Here is a 27585-nt window from a genome sequence, read left to right as displayed (position 1 = left end):
GAAATAGTACGTTATCTTGCATAATGCATAAAGTAAACGGTGGGGATAAAGGATGGCATTCAGTATTCGGTATTAGCTTAAAAACATCTTACCCAAAATTGTGTCGATAGGTCACGCGTGAAGCATCTGGCATCTAGCATCTATAGAACGTTCAGGAAATTTATCCGAGTTGTATTTAAAATTTCAAATTCTATTCAATTTTACATAAAATAAATATATATTCATATATTCATTGTTTCTATATGCTAGTTGTAATATAATATAACATGACACAAATCGATATTGTGCGATTTAAAGAGAAAAAGAAGGGAAGAGGGAACACGCAATCATCACTGAGGATCATCACCTTTACAACTTTCATCGCGTGTCTCGCGATTAAAATCGCAATACATAATTAATGAAAAATCTCGTGACACCGCGAGATCGCGCGATAGAGAGCGATTTGCCTTCTAGCTTCTAGCTTCTAGTTCAGCTTTCAGCCGAGAGCCGAGAGCCGAGAGCCGAGAGCCGAGAGCCGAGTGATGGGATCGATGCGGTTGCTGTGACGACGGGACCGTCAGAGAGGCCGAATCGCGTGCGGATGACGGCTGCTGCCACCCGGCGCGTGTGCGGAAGCGAGAGTACGGCGACGGGGGTCGGCGCGGCGCCGTGGATGCCGCGATCCGCGATCCGCGATCCGCGATGCAGTATGCAGTATGCAGTGACCAGTGACGACGTCGCCGCCGTTGGGAGCTTTAGGCCCTCGGCTCTCGGCCCTCGGCCTTCGGCCCTCGCGCACCTCGGACCCCGGAGGCGACCTCGTACCTCGTACCTCGTACCTCGTACCTCGTACCTCGTACCTCGTACCTCGTACCTCGTACCTCGTACCTCGTACCTCGTACCTCGTACCTCGTACCTCGTACCTCGTTGCTACCGCGTATAGACGTCGCGTCTGGCCACTGGCTACCGTCGCCGCTCGGCGGGCGGGAATAAATCTTCTTCTTCCGGAAGGCGTTTTTAGGATTCTCGCGCGTTGCACGACGCCGTTTCGGGTCGACGAGCAACCGCGCCATGCGGTGCCGGCTTCGCCGCACCAGGACACCGACACGGACGGCGCGCAGCGTCAGCAGGACGACGACGAGACGAGCATGCACGCCGGCACGTCCGAGGCCGTCGTGCATCAGGAGGAAACGCCGGCTAAGGTCCTGCTGCTGCGACGATGGAGCGAGATGCCGCAGCATCTTCAATTCAATCCGCATATCCACACCGGTTACAGGCCGCTCATGACTATCCGCCAATGCCTCGGTAGCCTCTTCTACATCCACAATGAGACTGTTAACATCCTGACGCACGGTGAGATAGATAATGGAGCTCGAGTTCTCAACGACACCTTATTGGATTGTAATTTTACGCTTATTCGACGATGGATTCGTCTATTTTTATCGTTTATTTGTCCTTCTATTGTTTATTAGCCATTTTTTAATGCTGTTATTAATGGTCTCGTCCTAGAGGGTTTTCGATATATAAGAAAAAGAAAAAAAAAAAAAAAAAAAACTTCCAAGATCTTACGCGCGAATTGATTATTACATTGTTCAAAAGCATCATAGATTTATAATGAGTCTGATCTCCGTGCCCCACAGTAATTATAATATATATATATATATATATATATATCTTATGAAATTCATTCACAATTTTTAATTTTAAAACATGTTGAATTAATTCTAGAATAATATTAATTTAATAATTCTTTCGGTTAATAAAAAGAAAAAACAAATAGATAAAAATTACTTATTATTCCCAAGTCATTTTATATTTAATAGTAATAAAATTTTTATCTTAATGGAAATTTTATCTAATGGAAAAATTATCATAAGCAAGCGGATGGGATGAAATAAAACGAATAAAACGAATAAAACGAATAAATCGGACTAAATCGCAATGAATTTAATTGCAAGATAATAGCTATTATACATTACTATATACTAGTCTTCGGTGCTTTCCATAAAATAATAACGTAACGTAACGTTACATCATCCACGAGATTTCGCCGTCCTCCGTAACTGTATTAAGCAAGAAAAGTGGATTGGATCCCTTAATGGCTTTAAAGTCAAGGTGGAATTATCAAGGCCAAACTTCCATGAAAACATCGCGCTCAACGAAGACGCATTGCAGGGTAACGGACGCGATCGATGAGAGAACGAAACCATATAATATTCCCACTAAAGCCGATTCTTCATTGATAAATTTCTAATACAATACTAGGATATACTTGATCAAATAAACAATTTATCACGATTTTAATATGTAAGTACGTCAAATAAAGAGTGCGAAAGAAAAAAGCGACGTGATTGTTCCTCGTGTGACATAATCGCACATCATGCAGAAAGTAGAGGACCACGCAGTAGTGCGGACAAGAAGGTGAACCCGAAATTTCTTAAATTCTTTTTATAGAGAAAATAGAGAGAAAATTTCTTAATAATACCTCCGAAAATTCTCGATTCGAATTATCCACTAGCATTCTTCTGCATCTTCACAACACCTCCTAACAACGAGAGTTATCTCGGTGTTAGGTGTGTGTTTCTCCAATGGACCAACCTGTATATAAATCTCACGTATCGACCGGCGCACATGTGCGTAAAATAAAATCTTAGTTAGTAGGTCAGAGCTTCCTATGTACGGAGAAGTTAATATAGACCGTTTATATTATAAAGTCATTTTTAAGAAAATTACAGATTTTCGATGTTTGAATTTCTTAAATCTCTTTTTTGCTATATATAGTTTTATCGCTATTCAATTCTCCATTATCATTGCGTGACACTATTGTTAATTCTGGTGAGACAGAAAATAATGAAATTTAAAGATTAGAAAGCTTATTCTTATATATAAGTACTGCGCAATTCGTTTAATGAAAATTTTTCTCCTTTATAATATTAATTAATATTTTTAAACAATACGATTATTCTTTGTTAAAAACTGTAAAAAATGGATTAGTGCAAAATAAATGTGACACAATACGCATATACGCATACGCAACGTATTTTTAAATAATATCACACGCAGAGACTTTGTTTTAAAATATACGTGTGTATATATATATATATATATATATATATATATTATTCAAAAACACCAAATGAGTGAGCGATTACGTGTGATTTCAGGATTCGCTATCCTCTACATGTTACTGACCGTACCGCATTTACTTCCATGGAATACAAAAGGAACGCTCGTAGGAATTCTGTCCTGGTGTCACTTGATTGGCGCCGTTAGTCCGTGGGTGGGATCCTTCTTATACCATCTCTTCATGAACGTCAACTACGACGAAGTTCTCTACAGAACACTGCTAAAAGTTGATATGATCGGCATATGGCTATGCCAGAGTTTCGGTGCGTGATGCATTTGTAGATGGGATACTCTCTGAGTGAACAAAAATGAATGAATGAATGAAACAACAGATATATAATTTTTAGTTTGTAATCTATGCAAGATTTATTTTCCGTACGCGAGATTGCGTACTACACTCACACTCATTGTCAGTGAAGCAGTCTTTCAAACGAATAAAAGCGCTACTTAAATTTCTACTTACATTAAAGAGAGTATCAGAGAGCTGTCTATTTCACACACACACACACACACGATTCATTTCAGGAGCTATACCGATGATGGCAGCCGCGGTTCATTGCCTAGCCGATAATATCTGGTATTGCTGCATTTTTATTTACTGCACCCTTAGTATTTGGGGACTTTTAAAGGTGAGATATATATATATATATATATATATATATATATATATATATATTTATATATATTTTTTTTAACTCATTATGTACATAATACATAACTCTAACATTAGTTGACATTTCGCCACGATAACGATTTGAATTTAAACGTTTGCATATAGGCGATGACTGCGGGATCACCGTGGGAAAGACGTTTATGTTTCGCCCCTCCTTTCTTAATGAGAATGTTGGTCATGACGTTGAGATGTTTCGGCATCGGTGGCGGATCACCCGATGCTCTTATTCATATAATATTACAGGTTCATTTTTCAAATATTTTGATTTCGGATATAGTCGTGCAAATGAATGCCGAATGATATATTAATTATATTAATAATGGGAATTAATTTGCAGGATCTCGTAGCTGTGATAGGTGCAACCATAGGCGCTCTTCGCATTCCAGAGAAGTGGATTCCCGGTAGATTGGATCTAGTCCTAAATTCCCATAATGTAATGCACGTAATGGTTGTCCTGGCGGTATGCTCCATGCATACCGCTACTTTGAAAGATCTCGCCTGGATGTCCGATCCGTCTACGTGTAATAAAGCAAGCTATCCTCCTTCGGATCGCGAAGAACTATGATTAAAATGAGAAACGCGACGGTTTGCTGCAGTCTGTGATAAACCGAGCCTATAACAACTGGTGATTATAGTCGAGCACTTCGACACTTGGAGACCAGAAAGTGTGCTTAATTCTATATATATATATATAAAATATAATATATATAATAGATAAATCTATAAATATTAAAGAGAAATGTATATATACACACACACACACACACACACGCGCGCGCGCGTACATGTGTGTGAGACAGAGAGTTTATAATACAGAGTTATTTAATTTATGTGATCATCGCAGAACGGCTTGAGTACAATCATGAGTACAAAGTACATACGGTTACTTATCATATCGAGTGTCGCATAATTGAAAATTTATCTATATTTATATCTAATTTATAGTACAGTTTCCCCAGTTGTCACAAACAATAGATAAAATTAATAGAAGTGGTAAGCTGGCAGATTTAATGCGAGTGAGAAAGAAGTAAGCCTATTGAATGGATAAGTAATTTATTTTAAAATATTTGTGCTATAGACGACAAATAATCCGGAGGAAATATTTTATTATTTATATAATATATCTTTCAGTTTTAACGAACCTAACTCATTTATATAAAAAAATGCATTAATTATTGTTATCATAGAGACAGTAATAATACATATATTGCATCAAGATTTCTTCCATTTACATACAGCTTGTAAAATTGAATTCAAAATCTCAAATTCAGTTTGCATTATTTGCATATTTTAAATTTCTTTCCATGCCAGTATTTTATTAGCATAATTTCGTGCAATTTTATTGTTATTTGAGAAATTAAATCATATTCTAACTATACAAACAAAAAATACAAATTAATATATCTTTATATATAGTATATATATATATATATATAAAAAAAAAGAAAAAGAGAAAAAAACGCAAGGAAATTAAAAAAAAAAGATTCGAAGCATTAGAAATGAATTTTATGCAAAATAAATATTTATCAGTCACAATCTCTTACAATTCGCTTATTCATCACATATAGTTATTGATTCCTTGAAAAACAAATAAGAGTCTATTAAAAAAAAGTTAGAAATTCAATAGTCAATTGTATGTACTTTATCAATACATAGCGAGAGAAAGTATACTAGCGGTGATATCTGGAAAGCAATATAAACATGTATAAAAAATATGTTTATTGTTATGATGCAATAATTCCAGAGCCTAGCACATCTTCGCGTTCAAACGCACGATCGAACTTTTACGTAGCACGAGAGTTCGCGTCTGAAATGTTAAAAGAAAAAAAAATTATTATTTTTTTTTTAATATATGTTTAAACATAACTATATAAATAGCTTGTCTGGTATAATTAAAGATTGACAAATAAAAGTTGCAAATTAATACGTATATCATATTGCAATTTTACCGCGTGAAAATGTTAGTATAGCAACAGATTGCGTTATAATTTTACGTAAAGATTTTACATGTTCAAGTGAGTAAAATAAAGTAAAAAAAAAAAATAATGAAGCGTATGCCACGTATGAAAATCTCTTACGTGCTTTTGAAAAATATGTGCATACAGTGAAACTGCGAGATTTATATATTTATCAAAATTAATTAACATGTACGTATTAAGCAAATGTTAATATATAATAAGTGCATTATATAAATTACAACAATTTTGTTAATATGCAAGTTTTTCTTTTTGTTGTTTTTATTTTTTAAAATTTTATTTAAAGAACTTGGATTATTGTTAGAAGCAATATATTGTCCGTGCAATCGATTGCCTAGGCTACTTTACAGGCAGTCCGAAATAGAGATCCTGAAACACCCTCTATACTCTATACTGTATTTCGGATCAATTTTTGAACTCTCGTGCAGAGTTGGAAAAAAGCGACAGATAATTGTACGATTTGGTAAAAAAGAAGCAAAATAAAATTACAAATTTTTGGATTGTGCAGAGATACCTCTCAAAGTTACAACAATATACATGTTTCTAGACTCGTCCATTTTAAAAATTTCATTATATACATACATATATATATATATATATATATATATATATATATATGCAAAAGCAAATAAAACTGTTTTAAAATAAAATCAATGATCGTTGGTTCAATTTCAGCATAGTATTATTTATTTCTCATTCTGCATTCGTAACAGAATTCTTGTTCTATATAAATATTAGCTAATTTTTACTTTATCTTAAAAAGATGAAAGATAGAGATGTAAATTTCAACTTATAGACAATTATGAAATAACTGATACTGAATTATAAAATAACTGATCAAGACAACATAAACTTATTGAAGTTAAAGTTTTTAGATTTACGATTTGAAAAGATTATCTTAGCAAAATATGATATAGTGCAAAGTACATATACACTTTGCATTTCCAATGTCGAATTAACATATACTTACACATCTTGCATTTTATCACAGATGGATGTATATTGTTATGTTTTAATTATGCAAACAAAATTGTAAATTTTAATAACTTGCAATATATACATGTTCCGTTCGAAAAATTTATTACACGTATGATTTTACAAGTTTGTTACGTAATTTTATTAATTTTTGCGCTTTCAAAATTAATTATGCTAAGGATAAGCAATAATTAATCAAGTATAATATTAAACGGAAAATCTATAATTGCATTCTTATTATATATATTACATATTTTTTTAGGTTCTTAAATATACAATTGATTGTGAAATAATAATAAATGATAATTAGATACTTAATAATTGTATATTATATATATATATATATATATATATATATATATATATATATATATATAATTTATTTACACCTCCATGTGATTGAGAATGCGTTGTTATTGACATAACTAATGTAAGAAAGTAGTTGTGATTTACAGATTGTATAATGTACTAATAGAAACCGTTATAAAAGATACAACGCAATACAAGAAAAATAAAATATCTTGGAAAATATATAATACATATAATTAATGATTCATATTAGTATGTGCAAACGCATACATATTTATTATAATTGAAGTTAGATTTTTGCATATTTATACAATTTGCTGCAATTCACTATTTCTTTTCTGCAAGAATATTTCAAGATTGTACTCTTATGATTCACACAATTTATTTGTTGCCCCTCTCATTATTGCAATGGAGCTTCGCTTTCCTGAGTGTAACTCTTTACCCTGCTGAACTTGAGAGGTGGATATCTGCCGCCAATCGGCGACGCTCTAAATTCTCTTACAGATGGTTCCTTCAAGCAAATTTTTGCTTCTTGCCCGTTTTTATATTTCGTGAAAATACTATAACTGATCCACTTTAGCTGCGAATTTATTCTCCTATGATAATTCTGTATCTCAAATTCCTAGAATGACATGCATGTGAAAATAACGAGATAATTCTTGCACACATAAATCTTTCAATCTTTGCTATATAGCTTATTGTTAGTCTTAATGATGTGTACTTACAATATGAAATGTTTGTTCGCCGCTATCATGCACTGGCTCTCTTTTTTTTCGTCTATAGGCGTAATTAATTCCTTTAGTTTCTTGTCTTTTCAGCACCAGTGTAACATAATTATTATGTAATCTATAGTGACCAATTAGAACTGATGTGTTGCGTGGTATGCGGTTTCGTAAAGAATTTACGCAATTTTGAGCATCATCAGTCGATGTCAACATTAAAACTCTCCCTTCAGGAAAAAATCTAAATGCATTGACAAAAAGCAGAATTAAATTATAGCTAAGACTATAGAAAAAAAATTTATGATTTCTCGCTTTGGATTTTTTAATTCGCTTTGTAATGACTGCACACAGAAACAAGTTTAATAGAAATACTAGTAATAGTATAACATTATAATTAAAGTTTCTAATATGACAGTTTCAAAAAGATTAAATAAATTCAAATATCTTGGTACAATATTAATCAGTGAAAACAAAATAAAACAAGAAGTAAAGAAAAGATAATACTCGGAAATTGTTTTTACTCGGTAACTAAACTATTAAAATTTCGACTATTATCACGAAATCTAATAGTTGAAATCTATAAAACAATAATACTATCGGTTTTGTATCGGGACCTCGGCGAGACCTCGGCCCATACAAAAAATGAAAGAGAATAAACTTGGAGTGTTGGAAAATATTCGGATCAAAAAAGGACGAGGTCCTGCGGAGAATATAGGACATTACATAACCACATGCTAGATGAACTCTATAAATCGTCTAACATTGAGTCAGAGTTGTTAAATCGCGCAGATGGGTAGAACACCTAAATGAGAAAGGAAAGAATAGCACATAAAATTTTAGTAAAAAAAACTAAAAGGCAAAAGGCTTTCAGGTGGATCAAGACGAAGGTGGGAGGAGAATATTAGATTTAAGTTGAAAGAGGTAGGATACAAGCAAATATTATGAATAGAAATAGCTCAGGACAAGGAAAAGTGGCGTTCTGAGTTGTGTAAGTGAGGTGATGAACTTTTCAAGTTCAAAGTGCCACATAATTATTAATTATTAATTAACATTATATTATGAAGCAGTTATATACCTCAGGTACCGGAAATACTCAACAAGATGCCATGGTCTATAAAAACGATCTTGAAAATTATTTTCTCCATCACGAATATAACTTGTTTTATTAATGTAACATCCGTTGTATCTTAATCTAGGCCGTTGCAAGTACATATCTCTCCACGACTGGTATTTCGGCTCGCAAGCACCGCAGTTCACACCCCACACTCTATCAATAGCGATTTCAAGATTTGATTACGTTAATCGATAATGCTAATATTTATTAATATTTACCTAACGCAAGCCAATCGCCAGATTTCCGCATCTCGTGCAGATATGTAAAACCCGCGGCATACCCTAGAGAACATTTCTAACGACCGGAAATCTAGATCAGAGGACACGACCCATCTTAGAATGTAAAGCACTATCTCCATTGGCAAAGCAGATATATGTGTTGTCTGAAACATATATTTTGAATCAAATGCAACTATATAGCTAACTATAAAAGAATCCCATATCCCAAGAAGCTTGTATAAAATATTACTTAATGTATTTGAAATTATATTATAGATTGAAACGAAATACACTTACACTTTGTTCAAATTTTGGGGAACATACACACTGATTGCGATTTACAATTTTAGACAATTTTAAAAATAAGTCAGTTTCTTCTTCATCAGCTTCATTATAATTTTCACTGTCATTACTAGTTGAGAAATCATTATCCAACGTCTCAAGGTTGTCATCAGGATCAAATCTATCTCTTGTTTTTGCTTTGGTCGATTCATATAAACGGACTTCGATATCAGGAACCAGTTGTACCGCGCGCTTATAAAACTGTATCGCCTCATAAAACTTTCTGCTTTGTTCATATTCAATACCTTTGAGAAATAAATTCTTCGCCTAAAATAAACAATATAGCACGATGATGACAATGAAAATATAAAGCTCTTTATTTTCAGAGATAATAATTATATCGTACCTTGCTTTCAATAGAGGCTTCATCATTTGCGACCTCAATGCTAGGCTGTTTTGAATACGTCCTCGGTACATCACGCTTGGGTGATATTGTCAACTCTCGCTGCCACTGTTCCCTGAAAGATGTTAAGGCATCCTCAATGTTTGTTCCATCCTGCAAAGAAGACGCCTCTTCGTCGCCTTCATCCATGTCATTGCTAGATTCAGTACAGTGGTTCTGTCAATGTATAAAGCAAAAAGAAATAGTTTAAAAAATAATTTAAATGTGGCTAAAATGGGGGGAGGTGGCGTTAATTTCTTATGCAAATTTAGTAAAGATCTCATATGATACAAATCTTATATACATGACATATAATATTAATATATCATATAAAACATATATATATATATATACAAAATTTTGTTTATATATATATATATATATATATACAAAAATACACATAAGACGACTTTGATCTGTCATAATAGATTTGGGGAGACTTAATTATCTATGTAGAATTAAAATAAAAAATACTACAAATTTTTGAGAGATACCCGAATGTTAGATTCTACAGAGAGCAGAACGCATGACAATACATACGACACAATAACATGACAGTGCCTGACGCAATTATAAATAATACAAATATATGATGTAACACGCGCATATTGTAACTTGTAACGCCAATAATTACCTCCGACGAGGTTAGGTTGCTACCAAAAATTTCGGCACTTAATGACGCGTTTATTTAGCAACGACAGTTACAGCCGATTGCACATTAACGTACCATTTTTCTCGCCGTTCAATTCCCGTCAGCTGATTCCCTTCAGCGCATGTACTCTCGGTCAGAAAAGCGTACGACACTGCGAAAACACAACTTCGCTAATAGTACCGCCGCCATGGTTCTCGCCTTTCTGCTTCTGCTCTGCTACTCTGCTCTGCTCTGCTTTCTGCGCGTTTCGCGTTTTTCGTGTTCGTGTTCGTGGACTTCGTTTCGTGACAGGCGATAGGCGACAGGCGGCAGGCGGTAGGCGGTAGGCGAAGGGCGAAGGGCGAAGGTCGTTACGCGAGAATAGATCGTTTGCATGACCCTGCTGATGCAACATAAAATGTATAAACACATTGTTCTCCCTCTCTCTCTCTCTCTCTCTCTCTCTCTATATATATATATATATATATATAGATTAGGATGTCCCATTATATCGTAATTAATTACGCAGGATCATAACAAAATTTTATTTTAAATTAACTAGAACCAGAGAGTATGTGTTTCTTATATGTACTTATATATTTTGAATTTAAATTCAATCCGTTTTATTATATATAACTTTGACCACGTTCGAGCGAGACGCTATTAGGGCGAAGAGCATCGTTCTATCTTTTTTATTTACTCAAAATTGAATATAAGAACAAAACAAGTTTATTAATAGCGCTAAATAGTATCTTTCCGAACGCAACCTTTTGAACACGTCTAGTTTTTTAGATAATTGAGGAAGAGCGAAAAATCTGTGAAAATTGAAAGATATATATATATATGTGTGTGTGTAATAAGAAACATTCGGTATAAATTTTGACACATATGTATATGTATGAAACGTAAAAAATGAAATAAAAAAATAGAATAAAACAGTATACAAAATGATAAAAAATCAGAACATTTTGTGCTTATACATATACAGAGATGAGAATATTTGCATATTCTCATCTCTGTATGTTCTTTAAATATTCCGGAATTCTTTAAATGTTTTGGAATATTCTTAGGATGTTAATTTTAGATTTTAGGAACATTTTATAAATATTTCAGAAATATCTAGCATTTACTGGAAAAATGTGTTATTTTCACAGATTTAGTTTTTTGAAATGATTTCCCAGTAAGCAAGAAACATGTAAACTCAATATTTTGAAATATTGATTCAGTTTAACATAAACATTCTTATATATATATATATATATAAAAGAATGTTTTATAAATGTGTTTTCAAAATGTTACCTAATAATAATATAAAACTATCTATTATTTATTTATAAAATGTTTATAAAGACTTGTGTTCACGATGATAGAACTCGATCATCTCGGGAGAGATTTCAGTTAGGTGAAATTACTGCTTTTCCATGAAAGCTGCAAGCTGATTAGCTAATATACCTACATTTCTTGAAACTAGAACTCGGCTCGAGTTTTCGGATCGTGGACACGGGCCTTTAAAATATAATTTCAAATATTTTTTAAATGTTATTTCAATTATCGCTATATTATGGTATATTGTCTTTTAAATATTTAAATTTATTTTTTATCACCAACGATGATATAAATAAAGCCTGCAAAGCAAAATTCTTACAATCAAAAGTCTAGTAGTAATTGTTCTCATTAGTTTAATATTTGATTGACAAACTCAAAAATTCTAAATATTAAAGTGATTTGAAACTAACAATAAGTAAATAAGAAATAATTATCCGTTTTATTACCATTTAAAATAAGAGTTCGATTTCTACATAAATTTAATTTAATTTAAAAAAATAAAAAATTCGAAATTCCTGCTAATTAAACTTAATAGTTTAAATTGAATTATGCTTTCATTTAATCACATTAGATTATTTATTCTTTATTTAGAGAAAAATATTCTGAGAAACATTATACAATATTAAACTTATTATTAGATCGTTGTACTAACGTTATATCAATGATTTTTTGCTTTTTGAGTTATTATTGATTTAATTTTATGAAAAACATTATCGCAATGTTTAAAAAACATAAATGCAATGTTAACTTACAACGACATATGTCTTGTATTTCAACCTTACCGAAATCTTTGAACCTATGTCAAAGTTTGTTCACATAATGATATACATATACATACTTGAAAACATTACTATGTTAGTAAATATTGTTATAATAATAACATTGCATAGCAATGATTTTTTGCTTACTAGGAATCTTCTTCCTTTCCTTTTCTTCCCGATTGATTATGATCATTTCTCTTCTCTTTGATTATTTTCTTCGCATATGAATTCTTTCTTCATTTACTGCAATTTTATTCTGCCTCTTGATTGTATCTAATATTAAATCATTATCATCTAATTTTATTTCTTCTTCTTTATTAATATTGATAATTTTTATTTTTTCTTAAGTTTTATTTGCGATGACTCATTGTCAGTAACGTTGAAATTTTTGCCCAACGTGGTTTATAAATATACTGACCCTTAAATTTTTCCATTTCTTCTCTAGTCTCGCAATCCAGGATCTGTTCTCGCTTTCTTTTCTTTCGCTATTCTCATAGGTTTCGTTATTTCCATAATCATGTGTTCTTGATATTTACCTTTTCTTTTATCAACTATTTCTTTTTTAGTAGCTTCACTCTCCTATTGCATTTTAGGTTCAATAATATTATAATCTTTTTTTTTTCTTCTCTTTAACTGCTTTTATGTGCTCTTTCTGATGGACCACAAGTCTCTCTATGTATTATTCTTCTCTAATCTTCTAGTTCTTGTTTAACATTTTTCAATTTTTCTCAAACTACTTCTTTAATCATCTTGATTTCCTTTTCTTAAATGTTTTAGTTTAGTTTTTCATTTCTTTCACTACTTTTACAAGTCAATCTATTTCTACATCAATATTTGACGATCTATAGTATTTCTATAGTATCGAAAGAGAAAGAGAGAGAGAGAGAGAGAGAGAGAGAGAGAGAGAGAGAGAGAGAGAGAGAGAGAGAGAGAGAGAGAGAGAGAGCAATATGGTTGTCTACTTTATATTAGAATGAACAAAAAACATCACGCACAGCTGTAAAAAAAAAAAAACAAAAAAAAAAAACAAAAAAAAGCATTCTAACAAATCATTCTAAATTATCGTATTCTTAATTTACAATTTATATGTAGTTGAATTCTTTTTCATTAAAAACTTTCTGAATTATGAGTTCAAATAAGTTGCTCTTTGCGATAATGCGTCGAAATGGGTTACGGGAACGCGGTAATATTCAAAAGAGCCGAAAGTAGCAGAAAATGCCGAATCTGTCGCATACATGTATATGCGTATGTGTGTTAACATTGGAAAAAGATGTACGTGACCCCACCTCTCTTTCATGAAACTATCACCTACCTACCTACCTACCTACCTACCTACGGAGATCATCTTTCCCGAGTAAAAGCCGAGACCCGTACGAGTGTGGGCACAGACAGCATCATGCGCTTGGTGAGTACAAAACCATTCATTCACTGATCAGCTTTTTCGTTCGTTCGTTCCACTTTCCTTCAATTTTTTTCTTCTCTCTTTCTGTCTCTTTTTGTCTATTATAATGTGTATCGATCTTTTCTTACCTTCTTCTCACGATGGTGGATTACGTGCGGTTCAAAGTGATAGTGCGGCTCGAATAATATTAAATGAGTGCAAAGTGATCAGTATTTAAGAAAATTCGACAATAGGTAGTATGTATATGTATATTTGTACTACCGTCATAATTAATAATCGGATCGTGTATTAATATTAATCTCCAGCTGAGATGCTGATGGAACAAGAGCTCTGTAATGCGCGAGAAATGCGTACCCTTCGTACCCTTTATTGAGCGAAAGGACTATAATTCAAGTTCGATCACTAAGATGATTATTTAAAAAAATTACTTGATGATAGTAATAAATTTTTTTTTTTCACAATTAGACGCGTATCGATAAACTCGCGTATTTCTACTTACAATTACAGAGAAAACCTGTGCTGAGCATTTCATAGTATACGCTACTTTCTTCTTCCATTATACGTTTCGCGATTTCCAGATACATATATCGTATCGTTCGCGCGGAAGAGACTCTTGGCTGGTTAACGGTTTTCTATGGGCTACTTGACGAATCGTTGACCTATCGAGATCTCCCGTGTGACGTAATCTAATATTTTCAGTAAATATTGGCTACTCGCTCGATTAAAATGTGCATTAAAGCCATATATAGGCCAAATATGTTAGCGAATTACGGTCTATTATTTATGTAGCATGCGATTCATAATTTGGAAAATGACATATTCGGGGACTGTGTAATATGAGGGCTAAAAACTGTATTTCTAATTACATAATTACATGCCTTGAACTTTAATGTAAATGATGATTACTAGAAATGTCGTGTGCAGTGATTTTAATTATACGTCCATTTTCTACAATATTTAATGATAGATTTGATCAGTATACAGACATAACTAAATATTACGGTTTGAAAACTTTCTAAAATACTAGTTGTCTTACTCTAACAAAAAAAAAAAAAAAAAAAAAAAAAAAAATTTATTTATCATATAAATGACCGAGTAAAGATTCGCAATAAATACTACGAAATGTTTTATCTTTTACACACGATTTTTTAAAAAGTTTTAAAGTGACGTCGATAGAAAAATAGTAAAACTCTTGAGATATTAATTAAAAAAAAAAGAAAGCAAATAAATATCGCGTTAATTTATAGTCGCTAATTCGGATAAAAAGTAGAGAGATCATTCTTGCTGGTCTTTCTGTGATTCGTCTGTCAGAGTCCTCTTTACGCTCGCGGCAATTCACCGTGAAATGTGCTTAGGTAGCTCATTATGAATCGCATTAATGAATTGACGCGCTCTGTTGAAGTCGCTAGACTGTCAGTAGATCAATTTCTATTCTTCACTCGAATCTCCGAGACGCAACACGCGAGCATCATAAATAAATATGCGCTCCTAACGACCTAATTGTCATGTAGTACGTTCGTGTGTGGCGTTAATTAAGATTGAAAACAGTGTTTCGCGAACAAATCTAAGTTAGCGAAGGTACGTTAATTCGATAATGATCGAAATTGATTTGTGAAACAATTTTGCGGAAAAAGCAAAGATGGTGAGATTTCTTGAATCGAAAGATTATCCTCGTTGCAGTCTAGATGAATACGATATACATAGGGTATATGTACTCTCTCTTCGTATGACCTAATGGATCATAAAGAAGATTAATATCGCGCAATGTGTGCGTTAGAAAAGTGAGACTTTTCATTTGAATTTAATTTGAAATCGGCAGGGCACGGCGCGGAGAAACGATATTATATTGTTCTGAAACAATCTACCTAATCGGAATATACTTAAGGATCTGATAAATCGTCAAAAAATATCATTGAATTCAGACAAATCGTCTTATGACGCGAGCGTGTAATAATGTCCTCGGGTTTTTTTTTTTTTTTTTTTTTTTTTTTTTTTATCAATCTCTTCTGACGCCGTAACAACAGTGAGAAAAATATATCTTTAAAAATCTTTATTCGACATTCTCCATCTTACAATTAATGCATACGGTCACGTCGGCAAGGTGCTTCTGGTCGACGCGCGTTTCGAGAGAAAGTAATTATTAAGGATCGATGATGACACGGAAAGATGGGTGTGACGGATATATACCTGCGATGCGGTGAGTTCGATGACCCACGAAAGTAGATGGCACCTTTTTCGAACGCCATGGGAAGAAAGTTCTTTTCCTTTTTTCCCCTCCCTCACCCCCTTCATTCCAGTGATCCATTCCGAGAGATAAAAGCCGGACCTGTGGCAAAAAAAAAAAAAAAAAAAAAAAAAACCTGTACCTCGTATTGCCTACATGGGGCAGGTATGGTTCTTACGAAACAAGCCGCCGACAATACCAATCTCGTAAGAAGTGCGCGAGGAGGAAACTTCTGTTCGGATTCAGAACGACACGTAATACGCAACTGGGAGAGGTTCCCCTCCGCGTGCCCTTTCGCGTTGAAAGAGTTCCTGCCATTTCGTAACTGATGCATTCTGATTGATCCGCGGCCAGATCGTCCGATACTATGCTAGAAATGTGTACATACATACGCCGTAACATTTACGACTTCCTTAATAATCCCGAAGGAGAGATAGCTTCGCGGTCCGTTGAATCGACGATTTTTCGCGTCGAAAGTGGAAAGCCCCCTCGGCATTCTTTCCGAACTTTTCTCTCATCGGTCGACCTCTCGTCGACGTCCGACATCTCACGTCGTCGCCGTCGTCGGAACAATTCGTTGTTTAATATCGGCTCCCACGCTTCGAATTTTTCACGCTTGGCTTCATCATTCAAGCTTCTATCTCGGTGACTTTCCTCATGTGAACCTTTAATGCGATAAAGGTTCCGACCAGTGTTGATTCAAAGTGTTTGAGATACTTTTTGGTAATAGATCATCTTCTGAGATTAGCGATCTCCATTAGCCAAGTATCTAGCCAGAGTATCTAAATACAGATCGCTGATTTTAAAAGAATCCGAATCTCTCGACTTTGTCGACTTGATAGATTAGGAAATTATACATCCGGTCAAAATAAATAATTTTAAGCAGTAGAGACAGATGGTTGTTGGACGGAGGAGCCTCTCGATCTCTTGAAACTTTCACTCTAAACATGCAATACGATACCAGTGTTTTGCGCGATGCATTGGCGTTTAATTGCATTCAGGCGCATCGGCTCATCTTTCCTCGCTGGATTTGTGCGTTATTTAACGCCAAGGACTCGTTGTATAATCGAAACGTACTTGGGGACACTGCTGATGAAGTGCACTTTCACGCGTCTTCCATTTCCGCGTTTCTGTACACACGAAATCCGAAATCTACAAGATATCACGATACATCGTGATGCAATTAGCGGAAAGTTGATTACTTGGGAAAATAAAAAACACGAAATAAATCTTATTGTTAAATAATTGCGTAATTTTTTCCTTTGGGAAGAATAAATTTTGAATTTTTTTAAGTGAGATCTTTTTCTTTCTTTCTTTCTTTATCCGTTTCTTATATAAAGTTTAATCATTTTTGCTTCTAATTCCAATTGATCGGACAATTTGTAATATTATAAAAAAATAAAACAACAACTTTTAAACCAATGTTTTTTATCTCATTCTTAATTTAATTTAGCAACAGTCTTTAAAAGATTTTTTATATCATAAAAATTACACTTGGCAGAGAAAACTGGTTGTTACTCGCTTGTACCATTCTTGTCTCTCCGATGAACATGATTGTTAGATGTAAAATCGCTAAGCGGTCAAATTTGATTGGAGTATATTCTCGAATCTAACCAATTAGCTTCGAGTAGTACGAGTATTATAGATCCTAACAGTTTTCTTCGCTCATTACAAGACTTCACTCTCATTATTTGCCTAAATTGATCTCGAGATAATATATATTTTTATAAGAAACGTAATGACCATAATCGAGATAATTTAGCGGTAAACGTACTTAAGCCAGCATTCTTCAAATCTTTCATGCCTTAATGCAGTGTTCATGCAAACTTGTTTATTATATCGGGAATCGATTCCGCCGGAATTAAAATTTTTAGAACGGTTATTATTTATTGTGCCACAATCTTTCAAATTCTAACGTTTTCATTACAAACAAATCGACACATTTCAAATAAATCGATTTAGTATTTAAAAGAGCTTATAATAATCTCCCCATTTGAATTATTCATTTTTAACGTAAATTTATTATTACACGAGACATGATGTTTAATATTAAGTCATGATGTCAGCTCTAGTTCGTTTATGTATATCGAGATATCAGACATTGAAAAATCAATCTTGCATTGATTGAAAAATCTGAATCATTGAAATGAACCGTGAAAAAAATTCTAGGATATTTCTAATTTATATATTATATATATGTATAATTAGTGTATATAAATTTATAAATGCGCTTTTTGTCGACTTTTAATTTACTGAATGTTATTCTAAAATCTGCATCTCAAACAGTTTATAATTTATGACAAAATTTAAAACAAATTTATTTATTTATAATTTATAATTTTCCGCAACGCATTTTATGTATATGTATCTCTACAAATACATTTTATACATGTGTACTTTGCTTAAATATTTTCTTTGTTACATATCTCACACACACACACACACACACACACACACACACACACACACACACACACACACACACACACACACACTAGTATAAATAGAATTTTGTGTTTGTCTGAAATTTTTTTTTGTCGCGAATTATCGTTTAGGATCAAGAAATTTCGTTGTCAATTTATTTGTATTAGCGACGAGAAAAAAAGAATGTGATTGGACGTGTTACTCCGTTTGGATGATGTTGCGTCGTCGATTCGTAATCTAGCACAAAAGGCCGAGCCTGTCGAGTTTGTAGCGACGGTCTTTCATGCTCATCATGCCGAGTAAAGCAAGTTCACGAGCGCGAGCGGTGCGCATCCTCGACATACTCTGCCAAGTGAAAGTGCCGCCACAACAGCCGCTCTCGCGGTTTCTTCTTCCTCATCTTCTGTTTCCTTTACGCCAGCGGTGTTATGCGCGAATCAATGTGACGAGTTCTCTCACGCTGTTTCCCCACTCGCAATCGCGTGAACCAGACACCGTGGTCGATCTCATCTCTTCTTTTCTCATCTTTCTCGCTCTTTCTTCGGTTAGCGTGACAAGTTTCTCAATAAATCATTGTCACATTTTATCGTATATTATTATTTCTGAGTGATGGTAAATATAAGTAAATTTTGGCATGCGATATATATATATATATATATATATATATATATATATATATATATATATATATATATGAACTTATATAATCTTATTTAAAGTAATTTATTGAAGTTGAAATAGTTTTGCTAAATAATTTTAGTCATGTTTATATATTATTAAAACTTTAATTTTCTCATTCTATTTTATTATTAATTTTCTGCTTTTTAGAAATTAATTTGCTTTTTTCAAATAATATAGAAAGCATCTCTGGAAAATGGTTATAATAATAAAGATTAATAAAAAAAAAAAAAAAAAAGTATAAGAAAAGGGAAAACAATTACTTACCTGTAGTTATCGTTGTTCTATAAGTTTTTAAAAATTTTGATGTACAGCAATATGGAAGCCGGAATCATGTTCAGTATGAAAAAATTACGAGAGATGATTACTCTCTTTTTTTTTTTTTTTTTTTTGTTTGAAAAAAAAGTTATTTTTTGTTGAATTGTACAATTGGAGCTTGACTGTCTTAGCCTGATTACTGTCATGGAGCAATTAACTTGGACACGTGTTGATTTATTATTATGTACTTTTATAACTTTCAATCTATTAAATATTCGTCAATAGTTTTGATGTTTCACGCGCTAAAAAGTTTTTTAAAAATGATCGATCATCTGACAAAATAATTGATCTAACGTTTGTTAATAGAATTTTGGATTCGTAAACTTTTTGTTAGTCGATTCATTAAAATCTCTGTTATAAGCGAAATTTCAAATATATAAGCAAAAGTATAATTTTAATTTTAATAATGTGCACACATATAATGAGCGCAAGAGAAGAGAGAAGAGAGAAGAGGGGGGGGGGGGGGGGAGAGAGATTTGAGATTTTATATGCAATATTTTCTATCGCGCATTAGTAATATCAATATAACGATTCAGCTATTCTGTTAGGCGCGGTGAAACTCGCGCGGCTCATTCTCTGCGCTAGAAAATGACGGGTCAAGAGTTCACAACGCGAAAAAACATTCACACAGTCAAAGATTCACGATAGCCAAATATGACATGGATGAATTTTTTAACAATCGATCGGGACAATTCATTGCGATCGATAATAATATAATTCTATAGATTGCGATATTCGTCTTCCGCCTCGCAACTTCTTTTCTTCTGTCGACGCGTATGCATATTTATGCGGCTTTCGACTTTTGCAAGAATTTTGTGGGTGATTAATTAGCGAGTCCGCGATTATTATGCAAAGAGTTACTTAACATGCCTCATGTCTATCTAAAATCTAAATGCGAGCAACGCGCGGTGACACATGTCAAGCGCGGCGATCATCAGCGATTGTATCAGCCTGGCGAGTTTCGAAAGTGAAACCAACCACGTTTCAAAGCTGCAACAACGCAAATCCAGTCGCGTCCCATTATTATTAAGTGGTAAGACACCTGCGAGTCAGAATGTGTTCCTTCCGTTTATGTACGACTGAAGATTAATGAGATGCTGGACGAAACAGGAGGACGCCCGTACGAGTTTAGAAAGTTGCCAAAGTTGTCGACAGTCTTAAGTTGTTCGTGAGATATGTGTCATATATCGTTTTTACCGCCGGCAATCGGCAAATTTAGAGGATTATTAATTGTAGAGGAAGAAACTCGGTATTTATATGCAGAATCTCTCTCTCTCTCTCTCTCTCTCTCTCTCTCTCTCTCTCTCTCTCTCTCGCGCGCGCGCGCGCCCGCGCGTTCGCTCAGTTCAGTTCCAAGCGAAGAAAAAACTTTTTGAACATTTTAATACTCTTATCTAAAGGAATATTGTAGAGTTTCGTTTCTGAGAAATTTACGGAATCAATGAATCATTATACGAGATCGACTGATTGTGAGAGGAAGAGAGCGAAAGACGCTTGGAACGACATTTTATAAGGCAGAAGCGCGCGCTAAACGGGGCAATTCTCCCATTTCATTGTGTGCAAATTACAGGGATAGTTTACAGACGCGCATCTCTAGCGCTTTCCTTTTACCGGCAAAAGCGTTGGCACTTGAGCGCGGGCTCTCGTTGTGCGAAGAATACATAATTCGATGATGTACGCGAGCAGCTATCGTTGACCCGCGGCGCGGCGTGTCGTTTTCCGTTCTGTTGTCTTTTCCCTGGGTGTAACTTTCTTTGCAAATGTCAAAGGTCCTCGTATATAACGCAGCGTAGCCTAGCTAGTGCTTTTCTTTTTCGTTTTTTTCATTTTTTTGTCATACTTGAGAACACTTAGCGTTCTCCAGTCTCGCCAGAAATTCTCTTCGATTTTTCTCTCTTCGCAGGACTTATGGTTGACAGTACGTCAATACATAAATCTTCTCTGGCGACGCGTATGCGAATGCATCGTCCCACCGAGCTCCCACCGTGACGATTTGACGAAGCGGGGTGAAAGTTCAAAACCTGTAATCGCTTCCGATGAGTAGTAGCTCGTAACTTAACCTTTCTAGGGCGTGGTCATGCCGTCTGTGAATGAATTACGATACTCCCGATTTCTGTTTGAATAATTTCCGCGCGACAGGCAACTCTTCACCTCACCTTCAGGATGATATCCAAACGCTTATATTTTAATGACGAATAATTAAATACTATCCGCGACGTGTCCTTCACGCTACGTCACGTATCATTATGAAAATGAAAGGAACGGAGACACGATGTCGTTAATCGATGTCAGTTCTTCCATATTATCCGAAAGGGTACAAGGGTATAGTTTTGTCAAAAAATGTCAAAATCAAAGGTGCGATTATTATTGATGGTTCAATTGTAAAAAGAAATTATTTGCTACTGATTAAGAAACAATATTGCACGGACATATCGATGTTCTTTTTAATTTTAGAAAAAAGAATAAAGAATAAAGAGGACTTATCGATTACTATGGATGAATCAATTTGATAAAAAAAATTAAATGTCGCGAAATAATAAATAAAGCTAAAGTATTTTTCAATAAATTAACAATTTTTAAAATTCAACAAAAGTTGAAATTAAAGGTATAACGTGCGAATTTTTAAGTATCAAAAGTATCAATTATTCAATTTCAATTATTCGCGGCGATTTAATAAAAGCTTCGATGTACGGTACATTTTACCAAAAGGTTTTTCTCCACTTAAAATAAACCAAAGTTTATTCCCAAAAAGAGCGCACTGTGCATGTGCGTAATTAAAGATAGGTACTTTTAATTACATTTGATTTCAGGAGGAACATAATGGAATTCTTGTCGAGTTGTTGGAGATTTATCTCTTCTTTTCTCCGTCAATATTTATCTCCTTGTAGTTTATCGAACGTATTATCCTTGATAATATATTTGATAATACAATATATTACGTGGAGCAAGATTGGCATTATTCTAAAAACGCATTTGTATTTAATAATAATTGAAGCAGAGAAAAATATTATATATAGTTGGCATGAAAACGGTTAATAAATAGCTTAAAATCTGTCAAGAGACCATTACACTTGCTATAAGCGGTCCTTAACTTTCCGAAAACGTTTTAACGTCCGCACGTTTAATTACGCTCGTGTCTCTTCGGCGTGTCAGGCGTGTACGTGTGTAATTACACAAAGTATGCAAACTATTGGTCTCGCTCGCACGATTGGACTCGCGAAAGCTATAGGTAGTAGATACGAGTACGTATTTACTGTGTTTTTAGGAGGAGAAAATCGCCTACGGGCATCTCTTCCACTCATAACGGGACTAATAGGAGATAGACTGATCGGACAAACTTTAGCTTTCGATCTCTCTCGAATCAATACAGTGAAACCCAATCATCTATAAATGTTTATTCTCTTGTCGTAAATAACTTTATATCTTCAATGATTTATCTTTTCTTATCTTTCCTAACAACTTTGTCTCCTCGAATTATTCGAATTCTCGATTTTCGAAACAAATTTATGACGATGACTTCGCTTTATCTCGCAGTGAAAAATAATATCCTGCTTCCTAATAATATCAATTGTTGTAACATAATCAATGTATGTATAATGCAATATTGTTTTAATATATACATATATCTCTGTTGTAATTTTGCAGATAGCCGTAACAATTCTACTAGCAGTAGTCTGCTTGAGCCTAGCTAGGTCTCAGAAATCTGAGATCTCAGATTTTAAAGGCCTCGAAATTCCGCCTCCTCCAGTAAAGCTCGACAAGAACTTACGGCAAGCATTACTGAAGGCGTTGACGGAACTAGAGGCCGAGTCCGCGGAGCAGCGAAAAGACGATGATGAAAAATCGCTCATTATGACTGTTGAAAAGACCTTCAACGACGTGGTTAAGAAGAATTTGAATACGAATATCGGCGTGATACCGAAAGCCTCCTTCTCGTTTGACGGTTTCCCGGGTGATGAGGAAATTCCCAACGAGGAAAAGCTGCAGAATTCAAGCTTCCTCGAATCGAACAAGTACGTTTCTCCGAATCCGTCGGGGATGATTATAGAAAAAGCTAGTCGCGACGACGCTAGAAGTTTCCACGTGCACAACGTAATTGACAAGAATCCGTCGACTTACTTGCCGCGAAGCGAGTCCAAGGATTCATTGGAAACGAGAAGTTTCAAGACTTCTGCGAGCTCATCCTCAGTCAACAGAGTCGAGAGCGTGACGCTGAAGCCAATCACACAATTGTCCGAAAGCTTAATGCGAAGTGCCAGTAATGGAATCGTAAGTACTAATGTGTTGATTGCGCCGAAGCCAACTGTATCCAGTCCGACTATTTCGCCCAAAGACAATGTTACCTTGCTCTTCTCTGGCATTAATAAGGAAAAATCTCAAGCGGAAGAAGTGAAAATCTTTCAGGCGCCTCTCGTGGCAGCCTTCACGGTACAACAGGACGAGCTCGGTGTTCCAAAGAGTGTCGTACCGATTTACAGGCAATCGGGTGACGGGCAGGCTCTGACTCTTCAAGAGCAATTAGAGTTTAAGCAGAAACTATTGGAGAAACAGCTGGCGGAGCTACAACAGCAGCAGATTCAGCAGACCCAGTTTCTCATTAGACAACGTCAGCTCTATGAGCAGCAGCAGCAGCAGCAGTTAAGACAGAAGCAGCAGCAGCAGCAGCAGCAACTGTACTTGCAGGAACAGGCTAGATTGAAGCAGTTGGAGGAACAGGCTAAGATCAAACAGCTGGAAGAACAGCGTTTGAAGCAGTTGGAGGAGCAAAGGATTTATCGTTTTCATCAGCACAATCATTTCCCCTTGCAGAAGCAGCACATTTTTCAACAGACAAACGTTTTGCCGCTTCAACCACCTTTGGAGCCTGCTGTTCATCTTCAACCGAGCGTGTCCTTGGAAGTTCCCAGCGCCGCTGCGCCGCCGTTATTCCGTACAAACTATCAAGAACAATTGCAACTTCAACAGTTTCGCCAGCAACCGCAGCAACAGCAACAGCAACAGCAACAGCAACAGCAACAGCAACAGCACCAGCATCAGCACCAGCAGCAATTGCATCAGAATTTCGTCTCGTTTCCTACCGACTTCCAACCGCCTGTAGCTCCGGCCACCAGATTCAACAGGCAAGAGGCCTTTAACGCGGTTGGTAATTTCGGCTTCAACCCAGACAACAAACAACCACCTCCATCGAGGAACGCGTTTAACTTTATCGCGCCAACAAGGAGTCCTAGTACACTCGTTTACAATCCCTACACGCAGTTCAGGCAGATTCCAAGAGCCCAACAAACGCCCGCCAAGCAGATTCAGCGTTTGCTTTATCAATCGGGTGTCGCTGGTGAGTTGAGCAATGTGCAGGGTCCAGGTTCCGAGGACCTCAACATCGTGTCCAAAGTGTTGGCGTTGAACGTCGGTGCATTGCCAAACAAAAATTATCAATTTGTAAGTAATCGCGGCAAATTGGGCAGCGTGTGAGAGTAGAGGCAGACAAGCGTAATCGATAAGACTTGGACGAATCATGTAAATTACTACAGGATGATATTAGAAATCGAGCTCTCTCTCTCTCTCTCTCTCTCTCTCTCTCTTTCTCTCTCTCTCTCTCTCTATATATATATATATATATCTTGCTTTTTATCTCTCTTATCCTTAGCCTGTCTTCTTTCCGTCTCTTTTATATCGATATTTTCTAATTTTTCAGAGACCCTCTTTAATTCCGACACACGCACGCACGCACGCACGCGCGCACACACACACACACACACACACACACACACACACACACACACACACATATATTATCAGATGCAAATCAGCTATATATATGCATGTATACGCGACAATGAGAAATGCTTATTCATGGCTCGCGAGAGAACGCAAGCTGACTTGGTAAGTTCAATAGCATACAAACCATGAAGATAGTAACCTTGAATACCCCAGCATCTCTGAGTGAAATCGAATCGATTGCCCTCGGTTACCTCCCGCGAGATTTTACTCTTCTACGTCGTTTCGACAGCCGATAAGCGTGAGCCGACAAGCTCACTCTGAGAAACAATCGGTATATAACAAGAGAGCTTTTCTTAATAATAAGTGTAATGATATTAATTACAATTGTATATGTATTTTAAACAAGAAGAACTTGTCAGTAGTAGCGTGGCCTTCCCGAGCTCAGATTACGCAAGTTCGCATTTAGTTGCGACACAGAGACACTCTGTACATAGTTGTGCGACACTAGTTTCACTTCCTTGTATCTATTCCTTTTGTGTTGGCACTTTTCTCTCCTCCATTCTTGATAGAATAACATTCACGCGATCGGGCACCGCCAACTTCGACAATCATACAAGAACACGCTCAATAGAAAAGAAGCACATAATTATCAAATGTAAGCTTAATAACCGTAGAAATAAGTTTATATTTTAACAGGGAAAATTAGTTTTTATGTTTTAACATATAAAAAAAAAGAAAGATAAGTTTCTCTGGACTCACATCAATTGTGTTATCGCTGTCTACTAAGACTTGATTATGATTTCGTTTAAGAATAATATGTCGCGTAAAATTTATAAACTTGAAAAACTTATTGTTTAAGTGCTTTAAATTTAATTATTAAAAATTACTCTTTACGTATCTTTTATATCAAATTTGTAATAAAATGTACGTTTAAAGATTGTTTAAACGATTATTTAGACTTTAAGACGGAATATGCTTCATGAGATATATATATATTTATCTATCTATTTGATGATTACACTTTTCCAGTTATACTTCTCTCGAAAAATGTCAAGACTCAAATTTGTATTAAAGATGAAAATTCTACTGCTGATTAGCATATTTTACGTTTTGTATTGTAATTTCTGTGTGTGTGCGTGTGCGCGTGCGTGCGTGTGCGCGTGCGTGCGTGTGTGCGTGTGTATGTGTGTGTGTGTGTGTCGTTCGTATTAGCTTTAACACAGAGAGTTTGCTTGGGGGATCAGAGGTCTCGCGAAGTCGTGCATCGAACCACGCACACATCAAGATCGAAAACGCTTCTTTTATTGTAAATAAACTTTCCCTAAGACGGTACCCCTCCACATAATACCGGTAAAGAAGCCGCTGACGCGAAAGACACATCTTGCGCGTGTATATACGTGTATGTCCTCAATTTCACAAACGTTTGGCACAGATCCGTGATTTCACTCGCGAGACGGGCAAATCTCGTGGGATATTGGATATCTTTTCTGTTTGATTAAATATTTGGTTAGAGGGAGAATTTGGATAATTATAAATTTTCTCATCACACATTTATTAGAGATGTGTTATTATAATTAATTATTTGTCAGTTTAAATATATTCTCTTCTTTGTAATAATTTGTCTCAAAACTAAAATTAATGTTGGTTGTGATGCACACTCTTGGCGAGAGCGACTATGTAAGCGAAAGTTGACAGCGATTCATAAATGCGGGTCCTTTACGAGTACCAGCTGAGAGACTTGCGTGACTGAACATATTGTAGTATATATATATATATATATATATATATATATATATATACTACAATAAAACATAACATTAAAATAAAATATAAATGTCTTAGATATATAATTAATATATTATATATATAATTTGTGCTTATAATTTATCAAATGCTGGATTGTATGAACTCTTGTATAAATGTTAATAAACTAATTTGTTTATAAAACAATCGTGCATTATTTATGTCATAAATAAATCGCAGGTTAAAAAAATTCAGGGAATTAATTTTATTAAAAAATATAAATATCTTGAAGAGGAAGTACAACTTTTAATATATAACATTATTGTTAATTAAAAACTATTAATATACAGGGTGGACCATTTTAATGCATCCAGTCGAATATCTCGAAAACTAAACCCGAGAGAGAAAAATGTTTCAGATAAAAGTTGTATGGTTTCGAGAGGGCCATAAGAGAGTACCATTGGTTTGACCTTGAAGAATTATTTGAAGGTCACATGAACGTCATGTTTAATTTTTTTTTTCGTGAAGAACTTTACGAGTTATA

General features: G+C 34.9%; 3 protein-coding genes across 3 annotated transcripts; 2 read left to right on the top strand and 1 right to left on the bottom strand.

Annotated features, from left to right (window-relative positions):
- Nucleotides 1–325: 325 nt before the first annotated feature.
- Nucleotides 326–6383, top strand: LOC140675262 (progestin and adipoQ receptor family member 4). Its single transcript, XM_072909567.1, has 6 exons — nt 326–853; nt 903–1332; nt 3144–3368; nt 3631–3734; nt 3884–4021; nt 4116–6383. Exons 1-6 carry the CDS (start codon nt 581–583, stop codon nt 4341–4343), a joined length of 1398 nt encoding a protein of 465 aa, XP_072765668.1. The 5' UTR covers nt 326–580; the 3' UTR covers nt 4344–6383.
- Nucleotides 6384–7291: 908 nt separating this feature from the next.
- Nucleotides 7292–10878, bottom strand: LOC140675263 (F-box only protein 9). Its single transcript, XM_072909568.1, has 7 exons — nt 10544–10878; nt 9781–9993; nt 9390–9701; nt 9093–9256; nt 8836–9027; nt 7764–8001; nt 7292–7660 (listed from the first exon to the last, which is right to left on the bottom strand). The coding sequence occupies exons 1-7, from the start codon at nt 10544–10546 to the stop codon at nt 7439–7441; spliced, it is 1344 nt and encodes a 447-aa protein (XP_072765669.1). The 5' UTR covers nt 10547–10878; the 3' UTR covers nt 7292–7438.
- Nucleotides 10879–13624: 2746 nt separating this feature from the next.
- On the top strand, nt 13625–27191 carry LOC140675212 (uncharacterized). Its single transcript, XM_072909422.1, has 2 exons — nt 13625–13939; nt 23226–27191. The coding sequence occupies exons 1-2, from the start codon at nt 13805–13807 to the stop codon at nt 25047–25049; spliced, it is 1959 nt and encodes a 652-aa protein (XP_072765523.1). The 5' UTR covers nt 13625–13804; the 3' UTR covers nt 25050–27191.
- The last annotated feature ends 394 nt before the right edge of the window (nt 27192–27585 follow it).

This window comes from Anoplolepis gracilipes, chromosome 17 (genome assembly GCF_047496725.1).
Source record: "Anoplolepis gracilipes chromosome 17, ASM4749672v1, whole genome shotgun sequence".
In the NCBI taxonomy this organism is placed as follows: domain Eukaryota; kingdom Metazoa; phylum Arthropoda; class Insecta; order Hymenoptera; family Formicidae; genus Anoplolepis; species Anoplolepis gracilipes.
Note: the sequence above shows the minus strand (reverse complement) of the source record. Positions and strands in the feature narration are given on the sequence as shown.